Source organism: Pseudorasbora parva, chromosome 5 (assembly GCF_024679245.1).
Source record: "Pseudorasbora parva isolate DD20220531a chromosome 5, ASM2467924v1, whole genome shotgun sequence".
Taxonomy (NCBI): Eukaryota; Metazoa; Chordata; class Actinopteri; order Cypriniformes; family Gobionidae; genus Pseudorasbora; species Pseudorasbora parva.
The window spans coordinates 15440019-15464946 of NC_090176.1; the positions used below are offsets into that span (position 1 = coordinate 15440019).

At 36.8% G+C, this 24928-nt stretch overlaps 1 protein-coding gene across 2 annotated transcripts in view; it reads left to right on the plus strand.

Moving 5' to 3' along the window:
- epha3 (eph receptor A3) overlaps positions 1-24928 on the plus strand; it is a 144999-nt gene that overhangs the window by 99232 nt on the left and 20839 nt on the right. For both annotated transcript variants that reach the window (XM_067443296.1, XM_067443295.1), the window contains exons 8-15: positions 355-457; positions 950-1014; positions 3859-3984; positions 6285-6470; positions 10188-10249; positions 14308-14517; positions 20208-20357; positions 22984-23177. In XM_067443296.1, coding sequence (XP_067299397.1) covers positions 355-457; positions 950-1014; positions 3859-3984; positions 6285-6470; positions 10188-10249; positions 14308-14517; positions 20208-20357; positions 22984-23177 — 1096 coding nt within the window. The remainder of the gene's footprint in view (positions 1-354; positions 458-949; positions 1015-3858; positions 3985-6284; positions 6471-10187; positions 10250-14307; positions 14518-20207; positions 20358-22983; positions 23178-24928) is intronic.

Genomic DNA, 24928 nt, shown 5'->3' on the forward strand with positions numbered 1-24928 from the left:
ATATATACTTTTAAGATTTGAAGCTTATTTAGTGCACATTAAGCTAATTTATTTTTCCGCAAGGAGATTTAGACTATCTTTAAGAATTTTTTTTTTTTTCTTTTTTTCTTTTTTTTTAAGTCTGTATGAAGTATAGAGTTATGTATGAGTTATGATCCCGAGAACAGGGGGGGATTTAGGGTTAATGGCAGATAATGTCATTATTTTTGATCAAATAAAGAAAAGCAATCTAATGAAATGGTACATTTGTGTTGATTGACCTTGAGCAGCAAAGAAAGCCCTTGAAAGCTACATGATCTGTCCAACATGTGCCTACAAATCTCTCTCTTTCTCTCTCTGTCTCCCTCTCCCCAGCCTTTTCAATCTCCAGCGAGAACAGTCAGGTAGTGCTGATCGCTATCTCCTCCGCTGTGGCCATCATCCTCCTCACTGTAGTGCTCTACATTGTGATTAGCAGGTCTGTCTGTCACTCAAACCACAGTCACGCAGGGGTTTAAGTGTGCCCATCTTGAAGCTGTCACTTTGCTGTCTCAAGTCTCTCCCCAGGACCCTTGATCTTCCACCCTTCAGATATGAAGTATGAAAAAGTGTGCCCCTTCATGTCTGCTGCCTATATATAGCTGTAGACGATTCACTTGGCAGAAGCGTTGTTATTTTTCCTGCCCCTGCTTTACTGAATGTAACGGGCACCCTGAGAGTCAAGTGTCATGTCATGCAGAGGGGCTGATTTTGGCAGACTGCGCCATTGAAAGGCCTCATGAATCTATGGCTTATTATAAGACCCCAGAACACTGTCATGCCTCATAGCAAAGCAAAACAGTCAAGTTGTTCCTGGCTCTGACTTTTGTCTGTTCAGGTTTTAGTCACTTTGTACATCGTTTAGAGAAGAAAAATGTTCCAATTAAAGCTGTTAAGAATAATTAACGCTTTTCATCACTTTAATTGACAGGTTGTGTAGATATAGCAAGTCCAAACATCCAGATGAAAAGAGGCTGCCCTTTGGCAACGGCCACTGTGAGTATATATATATATATATCTCAATAATTCTTCAGTCTTGCAAGTATTCAGGATATTTCCAGGCATTTAATACCCATTCCTTACAAATAGTAAAAATAAAAGCAAAGTTTTGCAGTGGTATATATTTTTAAATGTCAGACAGCCCACAAGAACCCAGTAACGACAGAGGTTTTTATATTATCCCTTTGCTCCCGAGTAACAGCAAACCAATTGTCCATATGCTACCATTTTTCACACTGGCAGAGGTATCAGGAAGGAAATTTAATGGGAGCCCGCACAATTTCTCTTAGATTAACCTGCATGAGGTGCCCTGTAGGACTATAGCTTAGGTAACTGATTAGGTCATCTATAATAGACCTATCCATCTTGAAACCCAGCAAATTGCGTTTCTTGACAACCTTAGCTTCCTATCGTTTAGATTCAAATCAACAACCTCTGTGACGGAACACACTATTTTTCCATTGGACCTCCCAAGCACAGCAAATAGTGCTCACAAGCATCAGTATTTTTACAGTGCATATAGCAAAACTGTATTGATATTGCTCACACAATCTATGTAGTTTATTCCACAAGCATTTTTCAATGGTAATTGTCATGATGAATCATTTCGGCTGATGGACATCTGGTGGCAAAGAACTTTGCTAATGTAAATGTTGCATTAGGCTCAACTTCGTTGATATACATTTGCAGTGCCAACCAATAGTAGGCCTCTTGATTCAGCAGTGACTGCTGTATGGGCAGAGATTCTTCTTTTAAAAAAAATCACGCCATTTTTTAAAAAGATTTACGCATTTTATTTAAAGGTGGGGTGAGTGTTATTTCAAAACTGTTTTACAAAACTGACTCGGGCCAAGTCCAATAACAAACTTGTAGCCAATCAACAGGTATGGGGTGTGTCTAATAATGATGCTGAGAAGAGAGTGCTCAGTGCAAGTTATTCAAAACACGACACACTACGAACATTAGCTGAGAACTAATGCTGGCTTTTGCTTGAATATGCTCGTGTCATGTTCACTTGGTTTGTCCATTTGCGATCGTATTGTGGCTCACTTCAGCGATGATTAAGACCTGTTCATTTCCACACCGTATGGAGCATCTAAATCTCCTCACTGTCTGTTTCAAGCGTCAGTTTACAAATTGTGTTCGACAAGTAAGATACTATACTTTGTTTCCTTTTTTCATGATCTATATAACCCTAATCTGGTCATAATTGTAATATGTTGTTATTTGGACCCGTGCTTTTGTTCTGTCGAGTTTGTTCATGAGAACGGTTTGTGTTTTTGTGATCGCTATAACTCTAATCTGGTCACAAGTGTAATATGTGGTTGGTTGGACTCGTGCACTATCGAGTTGTTCGTAAGAACTGTTTTTAGTTTTTGTGATGGATATTCACCTTTTCATTGAATATTCGACCTGGATTAGTAACGCACAGCTTCTGCCGTAGTCGTTGCCTGGGTTACGTATATGTGATATGTGTGGAGCTATTAAAATAGGAGCGAGACCCTTTTGGAGTCAGAGGCATGTTTGTTTTGCTGATTTGAAATATCAACAACAGTTACCAGAAAGCACTTACCCCACCTTTAAGGCAGCGGCACTAAGGCACTAAATGCAAATAGTGATGAATGCTATTCACACCTTGTACTTAGCAACTAGATTCCATTTACACAGAAAATAGCATATATTTGTAGTGATAGATGCTATTTATACTAAGTGAAATAATAATGTATTCTATTTACATCATGTAAATTGAGCAGTTTTTTGCAATATGTATAAATAAAAAAAATTAGATTCTACTTATTTTGGCAGATACTGCACATAATATTTGCACCTCAGTATTGTTGTACATTAACAGGATGCAATAATAACAGAACCAATCAATTTGAGTGAATCAAATGATATTGAATAATCTTTATGTAAAATGTATTTAAGGATTATTCAATTATTCATTTAAAATATGTAAGGATTATTCAATGTGAATTTTACTATTAATTAAAATGCGTAAATCTTGAAAAAAAAAAAGTGTGAAAATGGACTATGCACTGTATCTACTCTGCCAGTTTTGTATAACACAACACTTCAATATTACAAAATGCTGAATGGAAAGAGGATTTTGTAAAGCAGTTATTTAGGGTTGTTTTTTGTTGTTGTTGGTTTTTTACATCTGGTCCAACATATTTAATGTAAATGTAGATTTATGAATGTCAGATTTTTTGGGGTCTTGTGAGCTTTATAATTATGTAATAAGAACATTTTAAAATCTCTCATTAAATTATTAGTTTCCTTTAAAATGAAAATGACCCCACAATTTACTCGCCCTCCAGCCATCCCTGGTGTATGTGACATTATTCTTTCTAATGAGTTATATTCATAAATATCCTGAATTTCCCTAACTTTATAATGGCAGCGAACGGGGCTCATGAGTTTAAAACTCAAAAAAGTGCATCTATCCATCATAAACATACTGCACATGGCTCCGGGGTTATTAATATGACTCAGATTGTGTTCATAAGAAAGAAGAAAGTCATATTCACTTAGGATGTCTTGAGGGTGAGTAAATCATGGGGTCATTTTTTATTTTAAAGAGAACTAATCCTGTGCTTTTCTACATTGATTTACATGCCAAACTAACACCAGTCGTTTCTTTCTTTACCTATTCAACCATATAGTGGTCTTTACACTATAAAAACGCTTGTTGTTTGTTGATACTAACATGCAACGACAGGAGAAAGAAGCAATAAATGTCACTACAACAGCAAAGCTACACAGAACCAAGCCAGGGACCCCCTGCCTCGTAAACACTGCCTCGTTCCTTAAATCTAGTTTATTTTGTTTTATTTTCAGTGAGACTGCCTGGAATCAAAACCTATGTGGACCCACATACTTATGAAGACCCGAGTCAAGCCGTGCACGAATTCGCCAAGGAACTGGAAGCGTCTTGTATTGCCATCGACAAAGTCGTTGGGGCAGGTATGCATCCCTCACTCTTTGGTGCAATGAAACAAAGTTACCTGCCCGGACAAAACTACACTTGTAACAAACATGGCAGGTGGTGTAAATGAGAATCATTTAGCACCACAGCTGGAGGTGTGTGGCTTTGAGATGGGGAAAGAGTCCCTCCCAGTGCTCATCCTCACTGCCTCAATGCCTTTAATAGACTGCATGCTGCTGGAGCAGAGGAGCAGGGGTAAGCAGAGCACACCTCCGGCTGGGATATTATATTTCACCCCCCACAGCTCTCTCTCTCTTTCCCCACATCCCTGATGTCTTAAACAGCGAAGCACATATCAAGATAATGCCTTGTGATTCATGGCTCTATAGACAATGCAGCAGCACCCAGCAAATAAAGGAACGTGGACTTTTAATGCAACACCTCAAAGTCAGCATACAAACATTAGGGCTTACTCACTACAGAAACCTTCCGTTTCGAATACTTTTAATCTGCATTGAACAGCTTTCATCCACTAACTTGGAAAACGATCTGTTAGCGTGGTTTTGGTAGGGCTTCATTTATCTACATAGCTTATCAGAGCGATCACTGCTGAGGATTAAGCCAGGTTGATATTTAAGATGGTCAACATCATCTGAGCACTGGCCAAGTCCAGCATGGCGGTTGTTTAGACAGCTTGCAATTATTCTGGCTAACTTTTTCCAGACATCAATCCTGGATTTCACCCATCTCTCTTAACTTGCATGGGAAATAAAGTAATTGCACATCGAATTACGCAAACAGGACACGGCCCTGGCCTGGATGTCTAGGTGGTGACATCATCTTTACCCAAATGTCCATCCAAGTCTCTGTCAGCATCGTCCATTGTGGAGATCTGAACTCCTGCTGAGCACTTTGATGTTTGTCTTACACCTGCATTATGCGCTCTAGAAATCAATATGCTCCGCTTTAAAAAATTACTGACCAGTCCTACCTGTCATAATCACCAGAGTCTGATATAACTATTAAAAACAGTAATAATGTGAAATATTATTATAATTTAAAATTACTCTTTTCTTTTTTAATATATTATGAAATGTACTTTATTTCTGATGGCAAAGCTGAATTTTCAGCATCATTACTCTTTAGTGTCACACAATCCTTCAGAAGTCATTCTAATATGCTGATTTAGTGCGCAATAAACATTTTTAACGCTGATTTTTAGTGCGAATGAGACTCAAAATACCCATTAGTTTTGATCATACAGACATTCAAAACAGTTAAGTGTCTACTTTTAATTGTGTAAACTCTACTAAAAATATAATGTTCTGCTTTTTGCAAAATAAAGAAAGTAAACATGATGTGTGATCCATTCTGATACTTGTCGGAAAATGAACTGTAACTTAGTGAATACTTGTAACACAAACATGTGATATATGTCTAAAGAAACGTTGAAATGTCAGGTTTTAAGTACTGTAATTTGAATCGAAAACAAATATTTAGTGTTTATTTAACCTATTTGAAAAGACAGAGATGTCAGTTGTTCGCGATCGGCCTCATTATCTGCTAATGAGGCCAGGCCCACGGAGAGCGCTTTCTATTCAAAGGCAAGTTCTGAGGAGATTTATGCACGTGAAAGTCATCGCCCACATAAACTCGGTAAAATGCATCAATTTTAGTGAGATTCATGTACTTTACATTGTTTTGAGATGCAGTGAGGAATAATCCTGGAATATTTTACCTGAGAAGAAGAGCTGGTTTCATGTCGAGAAGCAACAGATTGAAAGAAAAATTCACACGAAAGTTAAAAAGAAAAGAGTTATTTAAAATATAATTTTTATGTAAATTATGTCTTAACTAATGTCACTTTTTACCGAATGACACATTCTTTCTATACGAAACAAAAAATATATATACTTGCATACTTACAAATATTTAAATATGATCTGTATATTTTTTTTTAGTTTAAAAGCATATTTTACAGAACTTATGCACAAATACTGTAAAATACATTGCTGCATTTAATTATCTAAAATTAAAAAGGCAGATGAAAATTGTATTTGATTCCAGCCCATTTCATTTCAACACACATAAAGAACCCGCTTTGGAGCATACTGTACCAAAAATATGAAGGGAAATTTCCAATACATTCCTATTGGACGTTTTGTCCCCTTTTCCCACAGATGATTATGTCTTTTTTTCTTAGACAGACAAAGATGTAATTCTTAAATCTATCAACTGCAGTCAGTCAGTAATTAACACGAATACAGTTTAATTAGAAGATAAATCAGTGCTTCTCCTGTTAGCCTTAATTTTCTCTAAAATAACCATCTCTCACCAGGGGAGTTTGGAGAGGTGTGCAGTGGCCGACTGAAGCTACCATCTAAGAAGGAGATCTGTGTGGCCATCAAGACTCTCAAAGCCGGATACACAGAGAAGCAAAGGCGGGACTTCCTCAGTGAAGCGAGCATCATGGGACAGTTTGATCACCCCAACATCATCAGGCTGGAGGGTGTGGTCACACGAAGTAAGTAACTTTCCACTCACGGACTTAACACATTCAGTGTGCCCACCTGTTTAAGATTTTGTTCTAATACCATTTTTTATCATCCTATGTTAAAAGTAGAAAGATGAATGATTTAGATTTTTTGGGGGGTGTCTATATGAAAAGTATGTGATAATTCTCCTGTGCTGTACTGTGAGTTGAATCTGTTCAGAAGATTCATTTATCATGTTTAGGTTTTTAGAGATGTTAGTTCAGAGCACATCCTTTTGGGAGTATCTCATATAAAACATTAGCTGTTTCCAGTTATGGAATATTAGTGAATGTCATGATGTTGGCAAATCCATTGCACAGAAAGCCACTGTTTTATTGACCTCTTTCTCGTAATGTTGGGCCAATGTCCAGCACGAGAGACTATTCACACAAGGCTGTAAATCACCTACGGTTGTAAATCTCCCTAGATCAGTCTCTATTATGTAGCATGATCAAAGCAAAATTCTCTAATCCATTCCACAATCCTCTTAGGGGACTCTTTTTATAATATAGGCAGAAATATTTTTTTTCTACAATTTTCCTTATCTAACTTTAAACAGACTGCCATGGCCCGGGTATATTTAATTTTACGCATTTTGCTTCATCTTCAGTGTGCAAGCTTTTGAATGACAGACAGCACAGATGATGTCTTAGTTATATTTTTGACTTCTTTAGTACATTTAAGCGTTCAGTCGCTTGCACATGCTCACAAAAACACAGATGATCTGCGCAGTATGATTTTTGTCTGCAGCCTTATTTTCGTTGGACATTGTGGGGACATCAACCTACAAATTTATTTATAGTCTCTACATATTAAAAATGGAGGAATGTATTTTACCTGAAAAAAATACAGCACCATAAAAACAGTTCATGTTTAAATAGGGCATTTCACATTATATATTTTGTTCAAAAGCATATGATGAAGTAAAGTAATCAAGCAGTGTGTTTTTATCAAAAAATTCTAATTACGCATTTGTTACATTTTAAATGTAAAAAGTTTATACATGTATAAAAGATGATGTATAATTTTCAAGCAAAATCAAATGTTTTATCTTTAGTCTTTTTACTTGTTTTTCCTTCAGACAAACTTTTTTATTATTAAATCCTCACATTTTACTCTTTAGCGAAAAACATTCTGTTCCGATTATGTTGGTTGAGTAAATCTTTCTTTGCTCACGCTTCAGAGTTTTTGACTGTAAATAATGGGAAACTTCATTGTAAATGACTGTCAAATGTGGCTGTTGCTGTGAAGGAACAAGACTTTGTAGTGTGTGTGTGTGTGTGTGTGTGTGTGTGTGTGTGTGTGTGTGTGTGTGTGTGTGTGTGTGTGTGTGTGTGTGTGTGTGTGTGTGTGTGTGCGTGCGTGCGTGCGTGCGTGCGTGCGTGCGTGCGTGCGTGTGTGGGTGTGTGTGTGCGTGTGTGTGTGTGTTTAGGGAGGTGGTGCAGTTTGCGTGTGTTTGAAAGTAAGTCTGGAGTGCCGAGTTTGGGCCGTGGGGCCAGAGGAGGTTGGCATGTGTCTCCTGTAGCCTCTGACGTGACGTGATTTATTAACTCTGCCCTGTTAATTCTTAATAATCCAGAGACTTTCACACCCCATTTAACCTGCTGATTTTGGCCCTGCGTTAGGCAAAATATTTGTGGAGCTGCAATTGCTGCTTCACAGAGACGAAGGGGCCAGGATACTGATTACGAGTGGGATTTCAGGATCAAAAGTTTACAGGATAGTTGTGTAGTTTAAGGAGAAGAGATTTTTTTTTCCATCAGAAACCATAAAAACAGCTCAACTGAAATCTAAAGACTTGTCCATTACAGTTTGTGTAATGTTTTAACTGTGCGCAGTAAAACACTGAAAGTACTGTTCTATCTATCTATCTATCTATCTATCTATCTATCTATCTATCTATCTATCTATCTATCTATCTATCTATCTATCTATCTATCTATCTATCTATCTATCTATCTATCTATCTATCTATCTATCTATCTATCTATCTATCTATCTATCTATCTATCTATCTATCTATCTATCTATCTATCTATCTATCTATCTATCTATCTATCTATCTATCTATCTATCTTTTTCTGACCCTATAAAGAAATAAATTTGAACATATTAGATGTGATAGTATTGTGCTTTTCTTCCCTATTTGGATATGTGGGTTAAAAAGCTTCTCAAATAAGAAAACATGTATGGCGGGACATCATTTTGTCCATTGTGAATTGTCTGGATCATTGAATCGTTGTGGTTTGCTATGATCTCATGTGAGTGACAGGATGTCCCACCCTCGAGCCAGTAAATGTAAGGCATCATCAGAGAAGAGAAGAGATGACACTGCAAAAATATGCATAAGTTATTTCGATTACAGATTACAAGGGCACATGATTTCATACTCTTATTATTTTAACCAATTTTGTTTCCCAAGTAAATGAATCCCAGTTTAAGACGCAAAAACTGATAAAAAAATATTTTGCAGTGTTTATCCACTCTATGGAATAATCTGCTTGATGTGAGCAAGGCTGTTATATTCGTGAGTTTTATATTCCACTCATTTTAATTACACGCATTTCATAAATTTCATTCGTCACAGTGCTGTGCTGTCAGCTGTTTTGACACTGGGAGGGAAAAAAGACTAACTTATGACTACTGCACATATCGTGACAACACAGGCTGGTCATCAGGCTATTATTGATATAAAGTCGTTTTTATGTACAGACTTTGAAATAAGGCGCAGATAAAGTGCAGATGATAAAACCGGTGATTTACGAGCAGCAGGACAGAGAAAATAAAGCTGTCAGACAGTGACAGTTGACCTTGTGGTCCGTCCAAGTTCAGCCCAAGACTCTTTTCATCCTTCAGGAAACTCTCATTTACCTGAAGTCACAGTAAGTCATGGTTATGATTGCTGACCTCATGGTGTCAGAGGTGTCATGTGAAGAGGAGCACCTCTGCTTCAATACCCCTGCTCTTGTTATAGGCCTCAGACGATGTCTGTGATGTGTTGAAACCTGGTGTGTAGCCATTAACCTGATCTGTTCACCCTCTCAAACTCTATAAAAAAGATTCAACTGCTTAACCCGGAGCCTTTTATAACACCCACATGGAGCGCCGAGCACTGTACAAATGAATCTCATGAAACCTGTCAGGAACTCATCCAGGTCCTCTTTTTTTTTTTAAATATACTATCCAAATGGCTATATCGATGTCATTTCATACTATAGCAGTTTACAACATTTAGTAATAAAAAAGTTTACAAATATAAGATTAAAAGTTTTAGCCTACCACTTTACCAGTTTCAAGCTATTTTGATAATATTTAACTATTAGTGACACTGAAGACTGGAGTAATGATGCTGAAAATTCAGCTTTGCAATACAGGAATGTTCTTGACAGGTTTCATGACCAGTTCACTCATAAATCTCTTCTGGATGGATTCAGTTTCGTCATTGAAATAACTTTGAAAGTCTGCTGCTGAGCATATAAATCTTAACTACAGGTCAAACCTATCCATGCCTTTGAATGTATTATTTTTTGTCTTGAAGATTCTGTCTTTGAAGATGTTTTCTTTTGTCCAACATAAGCTCATTAGTTTGCAAATTGGGTAATTTAACCTTCCAACAGAAATCACAGCATTGCAGAAAAGCACAGCTCAATTTTGGCACATCTTTTCTCGATTAGACTAAGACATGTCTGAATTCTCTCTCTCCTCAGGTAAACCTGTGATGATAGTGACCGAGTACATGGAGAACGGCTCCTTGGATGGCTTCCTGCGGGTGAGTGTGACACACTGAGCGAATTTAATGAGACTCCATTATGTATGATCAGAGGAGAGGCACAGAGAGCTCATCCTAAAATCATTTAAAAACCCATCTGCATCTTAACTTCTCCTGCGTTCTCACTGTACCTGCTTATCACAGCATGCCTTAAATTCTCCCAAGCTCTCTGAACATTTTATTCTCATTTATACAAATAGACACAAATTGCCCTCCACGGCCTCACCTATGTCTCTATTTGCTGTGGAGAGATCCCTCATTTTTTTGATGGTGCCTTTGTGTTTGTAACACCACCCAAATTCTTCACATTTGTATTCGATGCTGAGGTGCAAGCCTCTTTAAATAGACACTGACACTACCTGTGTTTCAAGCACTTTGTAGTGTCAGAATTTCATTTGAGCCTATATGCACAATGGCCTCATTCTCTCACAGAACAGACCAGGCTTGTGCTCAGAAGAAATGCTCATAGAGAGTGCGGATTCGCTTGTGCGCAGACTGAAACGGCACTGGGGAGACTGGCTCGCCGCCTGCCAACCCATCCGTGCCAGTTAAACAGACTGGGCATGCTCTGTCCTTCAGATGACTTCCTCTTAGCCCATCGCTTGCACTGCGAAAATAAACAAGCAAACAACAGGCTGTGGGATGGCCCATCTGAAAAGTGCTGATAAATGCGCTAATGAGCTCATTATATGGGTCAGCTTAACCTTTGGCTATGGCCATCCTGCCTTGGCTGTAATACACCTGACATATGAATTTATCACGCTTGTGTCATTTTTCAACAGTTTACCACCAGCAGGGCGTGCCAGACAATCTGCTATTTGTAGAACAAAATGAACGTGCCAGAATTTGATGCACTGGATGGAGCTTGCACTCATAAATATAACAAAAAATTTGGAACAAATTTATTTTTATTCAGGAGTGCAACTATTTATTTAGAGGTTAAATTCAATTTGTAAATGTCCAGAGGTCTAGAATGAATGCACTACAATACATTTTGTATATATATATATACAAATATATGGTGTAATCCTGAATTGCAACAATATGCAAACCTTTCAAACATTACAATGAGCTCCAGCCTAATATAGAAGCCACAACTCAATGGGGCCCTATTTTAATGATCTAAGCGCATGGTCTGAATTATGTACACTTACTTACTTACACTGTAAAAATATTATTTTGCTTTAACTTTTTTTTAAAGTATGTAAACTGTTTACCTTAAAATTTTAAGTTTATTGAAATAATGAGTTGATACAATGAAAGAAATTGGTTTAATTGACAAAAACTCAAAATATTATTGTATCTGAACCAGATAAAAAATAAATATAAATAAAAATAATTTTGGGTCTAATAATGCTTACAAAGTCTTATAATAATATTTGAATAAATGTTGTCAAATAAAAAAAAATGTTCTTTGAATTAACTCAATTTTTAATTTCAATGAACTGAAAATTTTAAGGCAACCGAATAACTTATTTTTTTAATATTATTTTTCTTACAGTGTATCCATTTCATGCGAGTGCAGTCAAGATTAATATTGGGTGCAGTTCTGATTGGCCGTGGTTTTTGATTAATTTGTTGCATCTCGTAGTCGCGTCACGTCTGTTGTGGACAGACAAGTTTTTTGTCGCTGGAATTTTATTGTGTTGCGTGTAGTTAGGACACTATGTAATGTGCAGTAAACCAGTCAGAGTCTCATGTCCCATTCCCTTTAAAAGCCTGTTGTGCTTGCACCATGAAGGATTCACTGTTTACATGGCGGAATTTACGAGCAGAAAGGCTGATCACTTCTCCAGAGAGAAATCCTTTTTTTTTTGTAATATTTAAAAATGTTTGCATTTTACCGCGCATCCCTTTGTGCATAATACGCAGAATGTACGCATGTTGTGCACCTGCCTATAGGCACATATTACTTTGGTACAAAGCAACTGAGAAAAACTGTAAGAGCATCAAAAAAGTGGACACTAACTGTTACACTCGACTGAAATGAGTATGCAAAGGCAGATTGTTAAAACAACCTGAACAAACAAGGCATGGAGTTAGCAGGACCTAAATGAACTGCTTAGCACGTGTGTCTGCACAGGATCCCACTCCCAGAAATGAGAGAAAAGTTGCAGTGTTCTGCAGCAATTTCCTGCGCACGGCAGCCTGGTCTGCTCTCTATCAAAGAGATCTGTCATCCTCCCTCGAACACGCTTCCTCGCCACTGCTCATGTCACTATTATTAGCAAGCCTTTGAACCTCTCTGAGCTCCTTTCTCTTCCAGGTGGTCCAGGGTTTATTTTCATCCAAACTTAGTTTGTATGCAGTACATAAACACTCGCATAGAAAGAAAGAGAAAATAGGGTGGACGGAGACAAGGAATGAGAGGAAGAAAGAGAAAAACTCAAAATTTGCTAGAGGAATAGTTCAAACAATAATACAGATTTTGAAAATGTTTACTCCTCATGTCGTTCCAGACCTGTATGATTTTCTTTGTTCTTTGGACCACAAAATTCAAAACTGAATGGGTACTAGAGATGTCAAGCTTCAAAAAACGACTTCATAAAACTTGTTCATGCTACCCTTGCAGTATATTTCAGACCGAAATATGTGAATCAGTGAAAAATCCTTTTTTCTACAGTTATCATGTATAATATGACTTCAGAAAATATAATGCATGAGTCTTAGACTACGTTTGCATATTCTGTGGTGCTTTAGCAAAAATCTTGAAATAAAATAAACATGAACCGAAATAAAATAAAATATATAATAAAAAACACTTAATAGTTTATATTGAAGTACTAAAATAACTATAACTAAATTAGCTAAAAACTAAACACTAATAAAAGCTATACTGTAAAAAATATTGTTAGTTTAACTTAAAAAAGTTAGTAACCTGGTTGCCTTAAAATGTTGAGTTGATACAATGAAAAAAATTGGTTTAATAAAAGAAACTCAAAATATTATTGTATCTGAACCACATAAATAAATTGATTAAATTGTTAAAATAGCACAATTTGGTGCATCACCACAAATAAAACACACACAATAACTCAATATGCTTCTTTAAAAAATAAAAAAAATAAATGAAAAACGGTTGTCGATTCTCAAAAATGTTCATTGTATTAACTCAATTTTTTTATTGCAATAAACAAAAAAATTTAAGGCAACTAGGTAACTTATTTTTTTACAGTTTTTACAGTGTATGTATATATTTTTTAAAGCAAAATACTAATAAAATAAAAATAAAACAACAAAGTGATATGTATATATATATAAAAAGCCTAGATATAAAGATATAAAAAAGCCTGTAAAAATTCGGAAAAAACGTATATACTATCTGATAATTGTAGACATATACTATCTGACTTCTGAAAATACTATTTACTATAGTATGTCATATTAATATAAATATAAGATTGACTGGAATGTTCTTCAAAATGTTGCCTTTTATGTTTTCCGGAAGAAATCAAGTCATAAGTGTTTGGAACTATCTGTATATAAAGATAAGTAAAAACCTTTTCTGGAACTTTTCCTTTAAAACTGCAGTTTGTCTGTCTTTGGTATGGAAAGCCATTTCTCCAGAGCTCCCTGACAAATCAATGCTATCTCTCTCATCCGGCCAGTCTCTCCCTCTCCTACTGAAGCGCTTCCTCCCATGGTGTTTATCTCCAAGTCCTGAGCATATCATTCTTCGTATAAAAGGCCTATTCACACGCAGCAGTGTAAACACTGTGAGCCTGCCAGTGGGCTTCAGTTCAGATATGCAGTCAGCGATGTGTTCTTGTGTACATCCTATTTATATTCTTCAACAAGTTGCAGCACACCGTGGATAGAACCAGACAGTCCAACACTCATATTTATTAAGTCAAGGATCTGCTACTCTCAGCAAAATCATTTCATGAGTCGTGAGATGGAGTTAGCTCATGACAGATGTCTTTGGAAATGTCAGGCAGTGTTTTGAGATATGAGTCACCAATGTTCCCTCATGTTTTATAACCCATAGCATGACTTCTGTTTATACAGTAGATATAAAACACCTTATTTGACTTTTCCCTTCTTCCCGTCTCTTTCAGAAACACGACGCCCAGTTCACAGTGATTCAGCTGGTGGGCATGCTACGTGGCATTGCATCTGGTATGAAGTATCTGTCGGATATGGGTTATGTGCACAGAGACTTGGCCGCTCGGAACATCCTGGTCAACAGCAACCTAGTGTGTAAAGTGTCAGACTTCGGCTTGTCCAGAGTCCTGGAGGACGACCCAGAAGCTGCCTACACAACAAGAGTAAGTTAAACAGACTTTTTTTCTCGTTCAGCAGTGAAATTAAGCAAAGTGTTTAAATTAAATTGTTACCTAATTGAATGAAATGATTTTAAATGTAATTTTTGGAAGCTGAAATATACTTCATTTGCATTTTGTAATAGTTCAAATTATATTTCTTGTGAATTTATTTTCACTTTATGCTGCAGAGCTGTTGAATGCTTAAATCTAATTGGTTGACGAACAACAATGTTTAGGAAAACATTGTTAATGTTTTTGGCCATAAAATTGTTATATTATGTACAGAAAGCATATACTCTCTTTCTCCCGCTTTCTTTCCCACTCAAATACAGTACGGATAACTCACACAGGAACATGTTGTCAGTGCTGTTTACTGACAATTTATCAGTAAAATAGTTTAACAACTTAAAAAGCTACATGAAATTTCTTACTAAAGCGAGATAATCACTGTGCTGTTCTTGAAGCAGATAAACTTACTGTTTAGCTATTAGTCGAGGTGCTGTTGCCGAACACTGTTGAAAGACTCAATACACAATACATATGCTTAATCTCTCTCTCTCTCTCTCTCTCTCTCTCTCTCTCTCTCTCTCTCTCTCTCTCTCTCTCTCTCTCTCTCTCTCTCTCTCTCTCTCTCTCTCTCTCTCTCTCTCTCTCTCTCTCTCTCTCTCTCTCTCTCTCTCTCTCTCTCTCTCTCTCTCTTTCTCTCTCTCATTTCGAGGGGAATCATTTCACTTCACATCGTGGCTGTATTACCACCTTGGGTGTGCTTTATTTTATAACATTATAACAGGCTAATTCAACTGCCCGTCGTCAATTATTCCTTACATATTTATCTGATTTCAAGTTGAAATGAGAGGATAGATAGATGATTTATAAACTATACACTGTCTTTCAAATGTTTAAAGTCAGTGAAATTTAATTCTTTGATGTATAAGTTTAAAAGTAGAAGTCATTTGCAACATTGTGCTTTTACTGTAATTTTTTGTATCAATAAATGTGTCCCTGCCAAATAAAAGTATGTATCACTAAACAAAAAAAAATTAAAAAATTAAAATTAAAAAATTAAACAAAAGGTTCTTTTTAACCTGAAATGTGTTAAGAGTTCAGATGACTATACTCTTTTAGTAGCAGAAAGCATTAACATGATACGCAAGGGACATGTAGAACTTTGTAATTGATGGGCTTCTAAGTTCTGGAGAAATCTGCAGAGAACATTCTGTGTGGGCCAGGCCATGGTTGACCAACGCAGCTCACTGTCTCCTCTCAGCCAGCATGTCTGAGCTCTATTCCCTGGGATTAATAACTATATTTGTCACTCTCATCCTTAAGAGCAGCATTCATTATCAGAAGAGATAACTAATGCATAAATACACTTAGAGTCGGGCATAAATCCACAGCATGTGAGGCTTGAAGAGATATTGCTGCTTAAATTACCAATACAAGTGTCACCTAACATAAGTGTTACACTGATATATGGGATATGCTGGAGAGGGGATGTCCAACATGTTATTAGTTAGATAAACCCAAATTGCTTGGTTGTACTTGTGTCCGACAGCCAATGTAAATGTATGTTTTCATCGTTACAACTAGACCCCCCACTGCATCATTGTGCAGCTATGAGAACCTCAAACCCACAAGAATGCTGGCAACTTTCACCTTCTACTTATATTAAACCAAAAGGATACATTGTGTCACATTTTACATTCATTAGCAGTGATCTTGCAGGGACTGTTTGTACGCACTCAATGGGGAGGCCTGTGCAGAAGTGGGTTTATTTTTTAAAGGCCTTGTGTTTGGAGAATGTGGGGTAGGAATTGTGTGACTTGGCCAGGTTGCTGGTTGGCTTTGGCTTTACCCTGTTCTCTCTCAGTCTGCCTCCTTCATGAAGGTTGAGTGTAGAGTTACCACAGCAGCCGAGCTGGGTAAATACAACGCAGGTCCTCAGTGAAAAAGAGGACCTGAGCACATGAAACAAGCCCAGTCAGCTTTCAGAGCTGAGGACAGGATCGATAAAATTGTTGGTGTACCACAAACCATGAACAAATATAGATTAGTACACTGAAGGGAAGGAAAAAAAAGGTGTAGAAACAATTTTCACAATTACAAAGAAAATATTAGTACAATTGTGGTAAACATCAATTTTGAAGTACAAAACCTGAATTATTTTTAGCGTAGAATTAACTGGACCACTTGTAGATTTTTTTTAAATTATTATTATAATTTTTTTTTTTTATCGTAACACTCAATATGGTGATTTGTGGAAGTCCCGGCTTTTAAAAGAGCCAGTTGATTTAGTGTTTTTTTTTGTTTTTTTGTTTTTTTTTGTGGCTTAAAGAAAGACCTGAAAATTGCTATCTGTTGCTTACACATATGTGAATCCAAACCCATAACACATTTGTTCAGCTTTAAAACCCAAACGAAGATATTTGAATAAATTAAATAAAACTTGAAATAAAGTCTCTCTACTGAAAGTCTATTTTACCAAAAATGTGAGGCTTTATAAAAAAGTTTTTCTGAAGTTTTCTTTTTTATATGAACATATTTAATTTAGATGTTTATTCACTCACAAACAATGATCACACATGCACACATATATACACTATTGAAGGCCCCCTTAAATCAAATTGTAAGTTGTTGTTTTTTTGCTTTGTTTTTTGCTTTTAATATGAATATGTTAAGCCTTAAGGTTATGAATAAGCTGTTGTTCCAAAACAATGACAACATTTGAATTTAGGAGATATAAGCATTCAAAACTTTCGCTAAAGCAAGTCTTACACTTCCGCTAAAACGGATCACAGATTTTTATGACATCACCGCAGACTTCTCATCCCACCTTCTGTCCAATCAAATGCTCTCTAGAATCTGAAGTCCCACCCCCTAAATAGCTGCAGCTGAAATCGGTCACTTGTTCACACATTTACTACAGCGGTTCCAAATACGTTGGGACACTGTGCAAATTGTGAATAAAAACAGAATGCAATGAAGAATACAACATAGGAGACTGAGAAAATGTATAGTTTTAAGGGAAATAAGTAGATTTTATGGCATCAACACATCTGTTGGGACAAGGTTTACCCCTGTGTGGCATCCCTCTTCTTGTTATAACAGTGCAAACATCTGAGGACTGAGGAGACATGTTGCTCAAGTTTAGGAATAGGAATTTTGTCCCATTCTTGTCTAATACAGGCGTCTAGATGCTCAACTGTCTTAGTCTTCTTTGTCACATCTTCCTCTTTATGATGTGCCAATGTTTTCTATGGGTGAAAGATCTGGACTGCAGGCTGCCATTTCAGTTCCCAGACCTTCTTCAATGCAGTCATGATGTTGTAATTGATGCAGTATATGGTCTGGCATTGTCATGTTGGAAAATTCAAGGTCTTCCCTGAAAGAGACGACGTCTGGATGGGAGCATATGTTGTTCTAGAACTTGGATATACCTTTCAGCATTGATTTTGCCTTTCCAGATGTGTAAGCTGCCCATGCCACACACACTCATGCAACCCCATACCATCAGAGATGCAGGCTTCTGAACTGAGCGCTGATAACAACTTGGGTTGTCCTTGTCCTCTTTAGTCCGGATAACATGGCATCCCAGTTTTCCAAAAAGAACTTAAAATTTTGATTTGTCTGACCACAGAACAGGTTTCCACTTTGCCACAGTCCATTTTAAATGAGCCTTGGCCCAGAGAAAACACCTGTTCTTCTGGATCATGTTTAGATATGGCTTCTTTTGACCTAGAGTTTTAGCTGGTAATGGTGAATGCCGGTGGATGGTGTTTACCCGATAATGTTTTCTGGAAGTATATCTGAGCCCATGTTGTGATTTGCATTAGAGTAGCATTCCTGAATGTGATGCAGTGTCGTCTAAGGGCCTGAAGATCATGGGCATCCAGTATGGTTTTCCGGCCTTGAACCTTACGCACAGAGATTGTTCCAGATTCTTTGACTCTTTGGATAATATTATGCACTCTAGATATTGATAACTTCCAAACTCTGCCATTTTTCTCTGAGAAATTCCTTTCTGATATTGCTCAATTACTTTTCGCCACAGCATTGTGGGAATTGGTGATCCTCTGCCTTCTTGACTTCTGAGAGACACTGCCACTCTGAGAGGCTCTTTTTATAACCAATCATGTTTCTAATTGACCAAAAAAGTTGCAAATTGATCCTCCAGATGTTCCTTATATGTGCATGTACCTTTTCCAGCCTATTAGTGCTACCTATCCCAACTTTTTTTTGGAATGTGTAGCTTTCATGAAATCCAAAATGAGCCAATATTTGTCATGACATTTCAAAATGTCTCACTTCCAACATTTGATATGTTATCTATTGTGAATAAAATATACGTTTAGGAGATTTGTAAATTATTGGATTCCTTTTTCATTCACAATTTGTGTTCCAATTTTTTGGAATCGGGTTTGTATTTTCAATAAAGTGAATGGCATGCAGTGCACTATATAGGAGATATGGAACAATTCAGACAGTATAAATATGCTTTCTGTTGACGTGAATGAAGGCTGGTTTCACATTAGTTTCACACGCACCACTGCAGCGCGCACACACACAGTCTGCTCCGGTCCAGAGACACGAGATCACAGAGCCAATCATATGTGTGAGTCAGCGCAGACAACAAAAAATGTGTGTTTAGTGGGGCTTTAAATATAAAGGTTCCAAGGGGTTTTTCGAAGAACCATTCTAGGTTCCCCAAAGAGAAAATGTTTTATTGGTGTGAAGAGCATTTGAAAAATCTACAGAACCCTGTTTCTACTATTAAGAACATTTTGTGGAAGGAAAAGAATCCATAGATGTTAATTTTATTTTCCTTTCATTGAAGATTGTAGAGCCCATCAACTAGTAAACGGAAACTCAAATGTACTTGCTTGATGTGCTGCTTACTGTAATATTCAGCTTCTTTGCAATGTAAAGACTGTACAAGATGACCTTAGAGCCAAGGTCCCTTGCATTAGAGGCCGTGTAAAAAATCACATTGAAGCCCTACTTCAGTTTTTAGGCATATGCGAGTGTCCGTGTAAAGTACGGGTTACACAAATTTCATCACCAGAATATTGTGCACAGGTCACACATGTGCATTGAATTTGTTTTGCACTAATCAGTTGGTGACAACACTGGCCCGGGCAGTTGTTTCACAGTAGAAAACTAAACTAAAAAGACAGGAGTCTGCAACAACAACAGGTTGACGTAGCCACAACTTTAGTTTAAAAGAATTCAAAGCCATTTTTATCGTTCATAGCTTCTGGAGAAAAATAGCACAGACACTGGACAAACATCTGGACAAAACTTTCTTTTTTGTGTTGACTGCCAGTGTTTGTAAATGCTATTAAAATGTATTCGAAAGGCTATATGTTCAACGACACATATGCTGCACAAATTATACTTTGCGTTTAACACTAATGTTGCATAGTCAATTCCATTTCAAACACGATCAAATCGTAATAGTACCTCAGAGCTTGTTTCAAACATTCATTCATTAGATGCATGGCAGTCTCAAAAATTCCCCCCTCTACTAGCTCTGACACTTTACATATGGCCTGTTTTTAAACACAAATGCATACAGATTACATGATTTGGCATAAGAACGTTAGAGTAAATGCTTGTAATTACAAAATATGTGTTTGGATATTGTCCCATATGGCAATATGTTTCCTTGACAGATGGATTTTCTCTGTTTATAGGGTGGCAAGATTCCAATCCGATGGACCGCACCAGAGGCCATCGCCTATCGTAAGTTTACCTCGGCCAGTGACGTATGGAGCTATGGGATTGTGCTATGGGAGGTCATGTCTTACGGAGAAAGACCTTATTGGGAGATGTCCAATCAGGACGTGAGTAGAGTCGGCAAAGCAATCCAATGTCTTACCTGCCAAAATAGATCAGTGTGGCATATGTTTCAATGTTTGATTTGATTTTAATACTCTTTAACAAAAAAAACAACAACTAAGAAATAGCATAAGAGGCCATTCACACAGAACATGGTTTAGGCAACTTTTGGCGAGTAAAAATGTGTACCACATGTCATTTGTGCCAACTTCTATTAGAATTTTAAATGTAAGAGGGATATGTATGCATTTACTGTATATGTACACATACTGTATGTACATATCATTGTTTTAATTGCTTTGTGTATTTTATGTATATTGTTATGTTGTCTTGGTGCCCTTGTGTGTGATGTATAGTGAAGCCAAAGACACAAGTTTTCCACTTGTGGACAATAACGAAACTAAACTAAACATGAAAATATTAACCTAAAATCTTAAGGGGTAGTAGGGTACAATGGGGCTAAAGGCACACCCTAAGAAAGAAATTGCTTTTCTATCTCCCCCATAGTGTATGATTACAGAAAAATATGTAAACATTAAAATATAGCAACAGATTTTGTGTGAAAATAAATCATAAAAGTGGTTTGTTTGTTTAAAGATTTCATAAATATATTAGGTGGCAAGATTGGCCTTTTACCCCAGGCTCACCAGCATGGGGCAGAAGGCACAAACTACTTTAGATAATAGGTTTTTAATAATGTCTAAGTTAATACAAATATATAGCAAATATAGCAATGTTTGCACTATTTGGGGTTTATTTTAATACATACAATATATATTTTTGTTAAATAAATATACTCTTATTAATTTTTAAAATACAGAAACAAAATTATTTTGAAAAGTAGAGATTCTAAAAGCATTGAATTAAATCCCATTATAATTTAATATAGCTTTACAGCAGTAACACATAAATATGATGTTTTATGATATTATTAATATCACATTTTTAAATATGGTGGTTTCATTATAAATATGGGTATTATCTCTAAGGTAGACACCCAACTTGATATAAGATATTTTTCATTGAATCTAACCATGTCATGTCAACAAATTGAAGTCAGCCAACTCTTTATTATCTTATTAATTTTTGTGCCTTCAACTCCAATAGCAGGTGCACTGTTTACCCCAGGTACCATACTTTTACATATTCTTCCATCAGTTAAAAACTGTTGCTTTAATTACCTTGAACAAAACTGAAAAACATTAAGACCTTTGCCTTAACATATAGACAATAGTTTTATCGATTCTCATTTGCTATAAAATGTACAATATTTAAAAAAGCGTTATTTGATCAATTATTAGATGTTATTAAATATTAGACATTATTAAATTATTAAACGTTATTAAATATTAGATCAAATTAGCACAGAATCAACTTTGCATTGCTGTCCACGATCGCGTCTAGGATTAGCCACATTTCCATGTGCGAATGCCACATTTCAAATGTGGTTGTTTAAAAAAAGTGCTCCGCTCAATTTTTGTGCAATCTAGTGGTTTAAGAGAATAAAGTCAAATGTGTCTTTTACCCCAAGGGCACTTTTAGCCCTGTTGTACCCTAAAGTCTGGCTAAAAAAACACATTGAGAACCCCATATCTAGAAAATCAACAGAAAATTCAATACACTGCAAAAACATGCACTGTGTGAACAGCCACTACGAGTTTAAAATGACTGAGTTGGAGGTGAGTAAATAATTACAGGATTTTCATTTCTGGGTGAACAATATAATTAAACCAGCACGATTTTCCTTGATTTTTCAACTTTTACTGTTGAACAGCATGGCTAGACCATTCATGCTGTTCTAAACTCAGCTAGCTACAGCTAGAGCTACAGCTTCACAAAAAAATTAAACCAAACACACATTATGCAACCAAAGGTGAAAACTTGCTTTTCGATTAGGCAGAGACCAATGCTATAGGTTTTGCAGAAAGATAAGAACAAGATCCATGTGTGGAAATGTGGCAAATGTGTAGTGGTTTAATATGAAATCTTGTTGTGTTGATGTTGGTATTAGCTCTTTAGCACTGACCCTGAGCAGTGACCTAATTGCTGCAGTTCAGTCACTTCACCCTGAGCAAATAAGGCCCTGAGAGTTTATTTGAACTGGATTGTGGCGATGATCAAGTGATGAAAAGCAAAAGGAAGTAACATTGCTGGGGCAGCTGGTTTAGTGAATATGCTTCGTTTTTGTTTTATCATACTGGATGGTGGCATTTGGGGAAGAGGAAGAAATATGTCCAGACGAGGGGCTCAAAAGACAGGATATTGAAGAAAATAGTTTAGCAGTTCCTCATCTTGTGAAAGGAGCGATGAAATGTTTATTTGCGGTCACATTAACCATAGCTCAGCAAATTTTAATGGGTGAAATCCAGTCATTTTTATGGGAATTTATGAAAACAGGAATTTCGCTTGAAGGCATAAGATTTCCCCATGCAGATTTGGCATTGGGGTCACATGAGTTTGCTGAATTGACGAACAGAAAGCTGTGTGAGATGTGCATCATACATTATCGACAATAGACAATTAATCTCAACTATGAACAGACCAAATTTCAGCACTATTTCGCTGATGTGACCACACCTTTAGACAGAATCACAGTACTTCAGCTTGACGATATTTTCGTATGTGCCGCAGGTGATAAAAGCAGTGGATGAGGGATATCGTCTTCCCCCACCCATGGAATGCCCTGCAACCCTTTATCAGCTGATGCTGGACTGCTGGCAGAAGGATAGAAACAACCGCCCGAAATTTGAGCAGATCGTCAGCATCCTGGACAAGCTCATCCGCAACCCCAGTAGTCTCAAAATCACAGCCAGCACTGCGTCCAGGTACTCCGCTGTTGCCGTACCCAGGGGGATTGTCTTTGGACCGAGTTTTAGATGCTTGTTCTGATCCCAAATTGCCTTCTGCTCTTTCTTCTGCTTTATGTCACACTCAGATCATCTTCTCATGATCCCTAATGAGAAGAAATGTTCTTGCTTCCTCCTAAACTCTAATTTGTGTCTTCCCCTCAGGTCTAGAATAATCACACACTCCCACAGCTGGTCATATACAGTTATGATTGAGATGTACATAAGACCTTAGTTTTTTCTACAGATTATTTTTCTAGACAAAATCAGTTTATTTTTGGAGCCAGTTTGCAGAAACAATCCTCAGACAGTGTTTGTGATAAACATTTGCTGACATCCTGTTTCTCCAGTATCCAGAATTCAGGACTTATGTTATTCAAATCATTATACACAACATGGTCAAAAGGATATACAAGCCCTTCTGTGTAATGAGTCTGATAAGAGCCCCCGATTACAGTTAAATCTCGAGCACGCCATTCTAGATATTTATCTACTTAACAGTTGGAAAATGTCCTTCTCTGTTCCAGCATGACAAAACCCCTTTGTGAGGTCAGTTTTGTAATGGTTTGACACTTTCTGGTGTGAAGAGCTTGACTATTCTTCACTAAGTCCAGAATTTAAATAAAAATATTACACTGATATTAAAATTCTTGTTGATAAGTGGCTAATTTCATATTATGGCCTGTAACTGTTTTAAACATTTGTACTACTCTGTAAAAATACATGTAAAATAAAATAATAAACACTAACACTAATAGTTTTTAAAAGCTATTTTTGAACCTAGGCATCACAACATCATAATGTATACAATCTAAAAAATGTTGGGTTGTTTTAACCCAATGTTGGGTCAAATATGGACTAACCCAGCAATTGGGTTGTTTTAACCCAGTGATTGGGTCGTTTTAATCCTGCGGTTGGATTAAATATTTGCTTAAAACAACCCAATCGCTGGGTTAAACGATCTATTATTATTGTTATTATTAATTGCTGGGTTAGTCCATATTTGATCCAACATTGGGTTGTTTTTTACCAATAATTTTTTAGAGTGTAGTTTGTTTAAATTAATATATTTTGAGATTTGCTAAAGATTACATTGAAAAGAAAAAAAATAATAAAAAAATAAAAATAAAAAAAACTTAGGAAATGACATATTCTTAGGAAACACATTTCGTGAAAACCTGCCCACACACACATAAATAAAAAGTATATTATATAATAGCATAATTGCATATTAAATTAGTTTATTTAATCTCACAAAATAGTCTTTGACCTAAAAAAAGGTCCCTAGATCTCTGTCCTACCCTATTTGCCTATTTTTATTGTAATAAGACACAACTGACCAAAGGGTTCGTCCAGCACGGGTGTGGACGTAAGTGCTATAACCGGGAGCTTTATTATTATGAAGTATGTAACAGTGACTAATGGTTTCTTAAGAAAGTGAAAATGGGTCCCAGGGAGTTTGCGTGTAATTTTCCTGATTGGCTTTTAACATGGCTGATCAGGGGACCAGCATTGGGCCCAGGTGATTTATGGCTCTCTGAGCGAGACACACTCTGAGGTTCCGCTGCCGCCGGTCTGCAGCCACAGCTGCGTCCAAGCCCTTGCACCTCATTTATCTACATGCCCTGCATGCTAATGGGGCGGCACTCTTGCTATTCTCATGGATGGACCTTAAACGCAAAGGCCAGACCCCTTTAAGCCGGAAAGATGGCGTGCAGATGCGCGGAAGT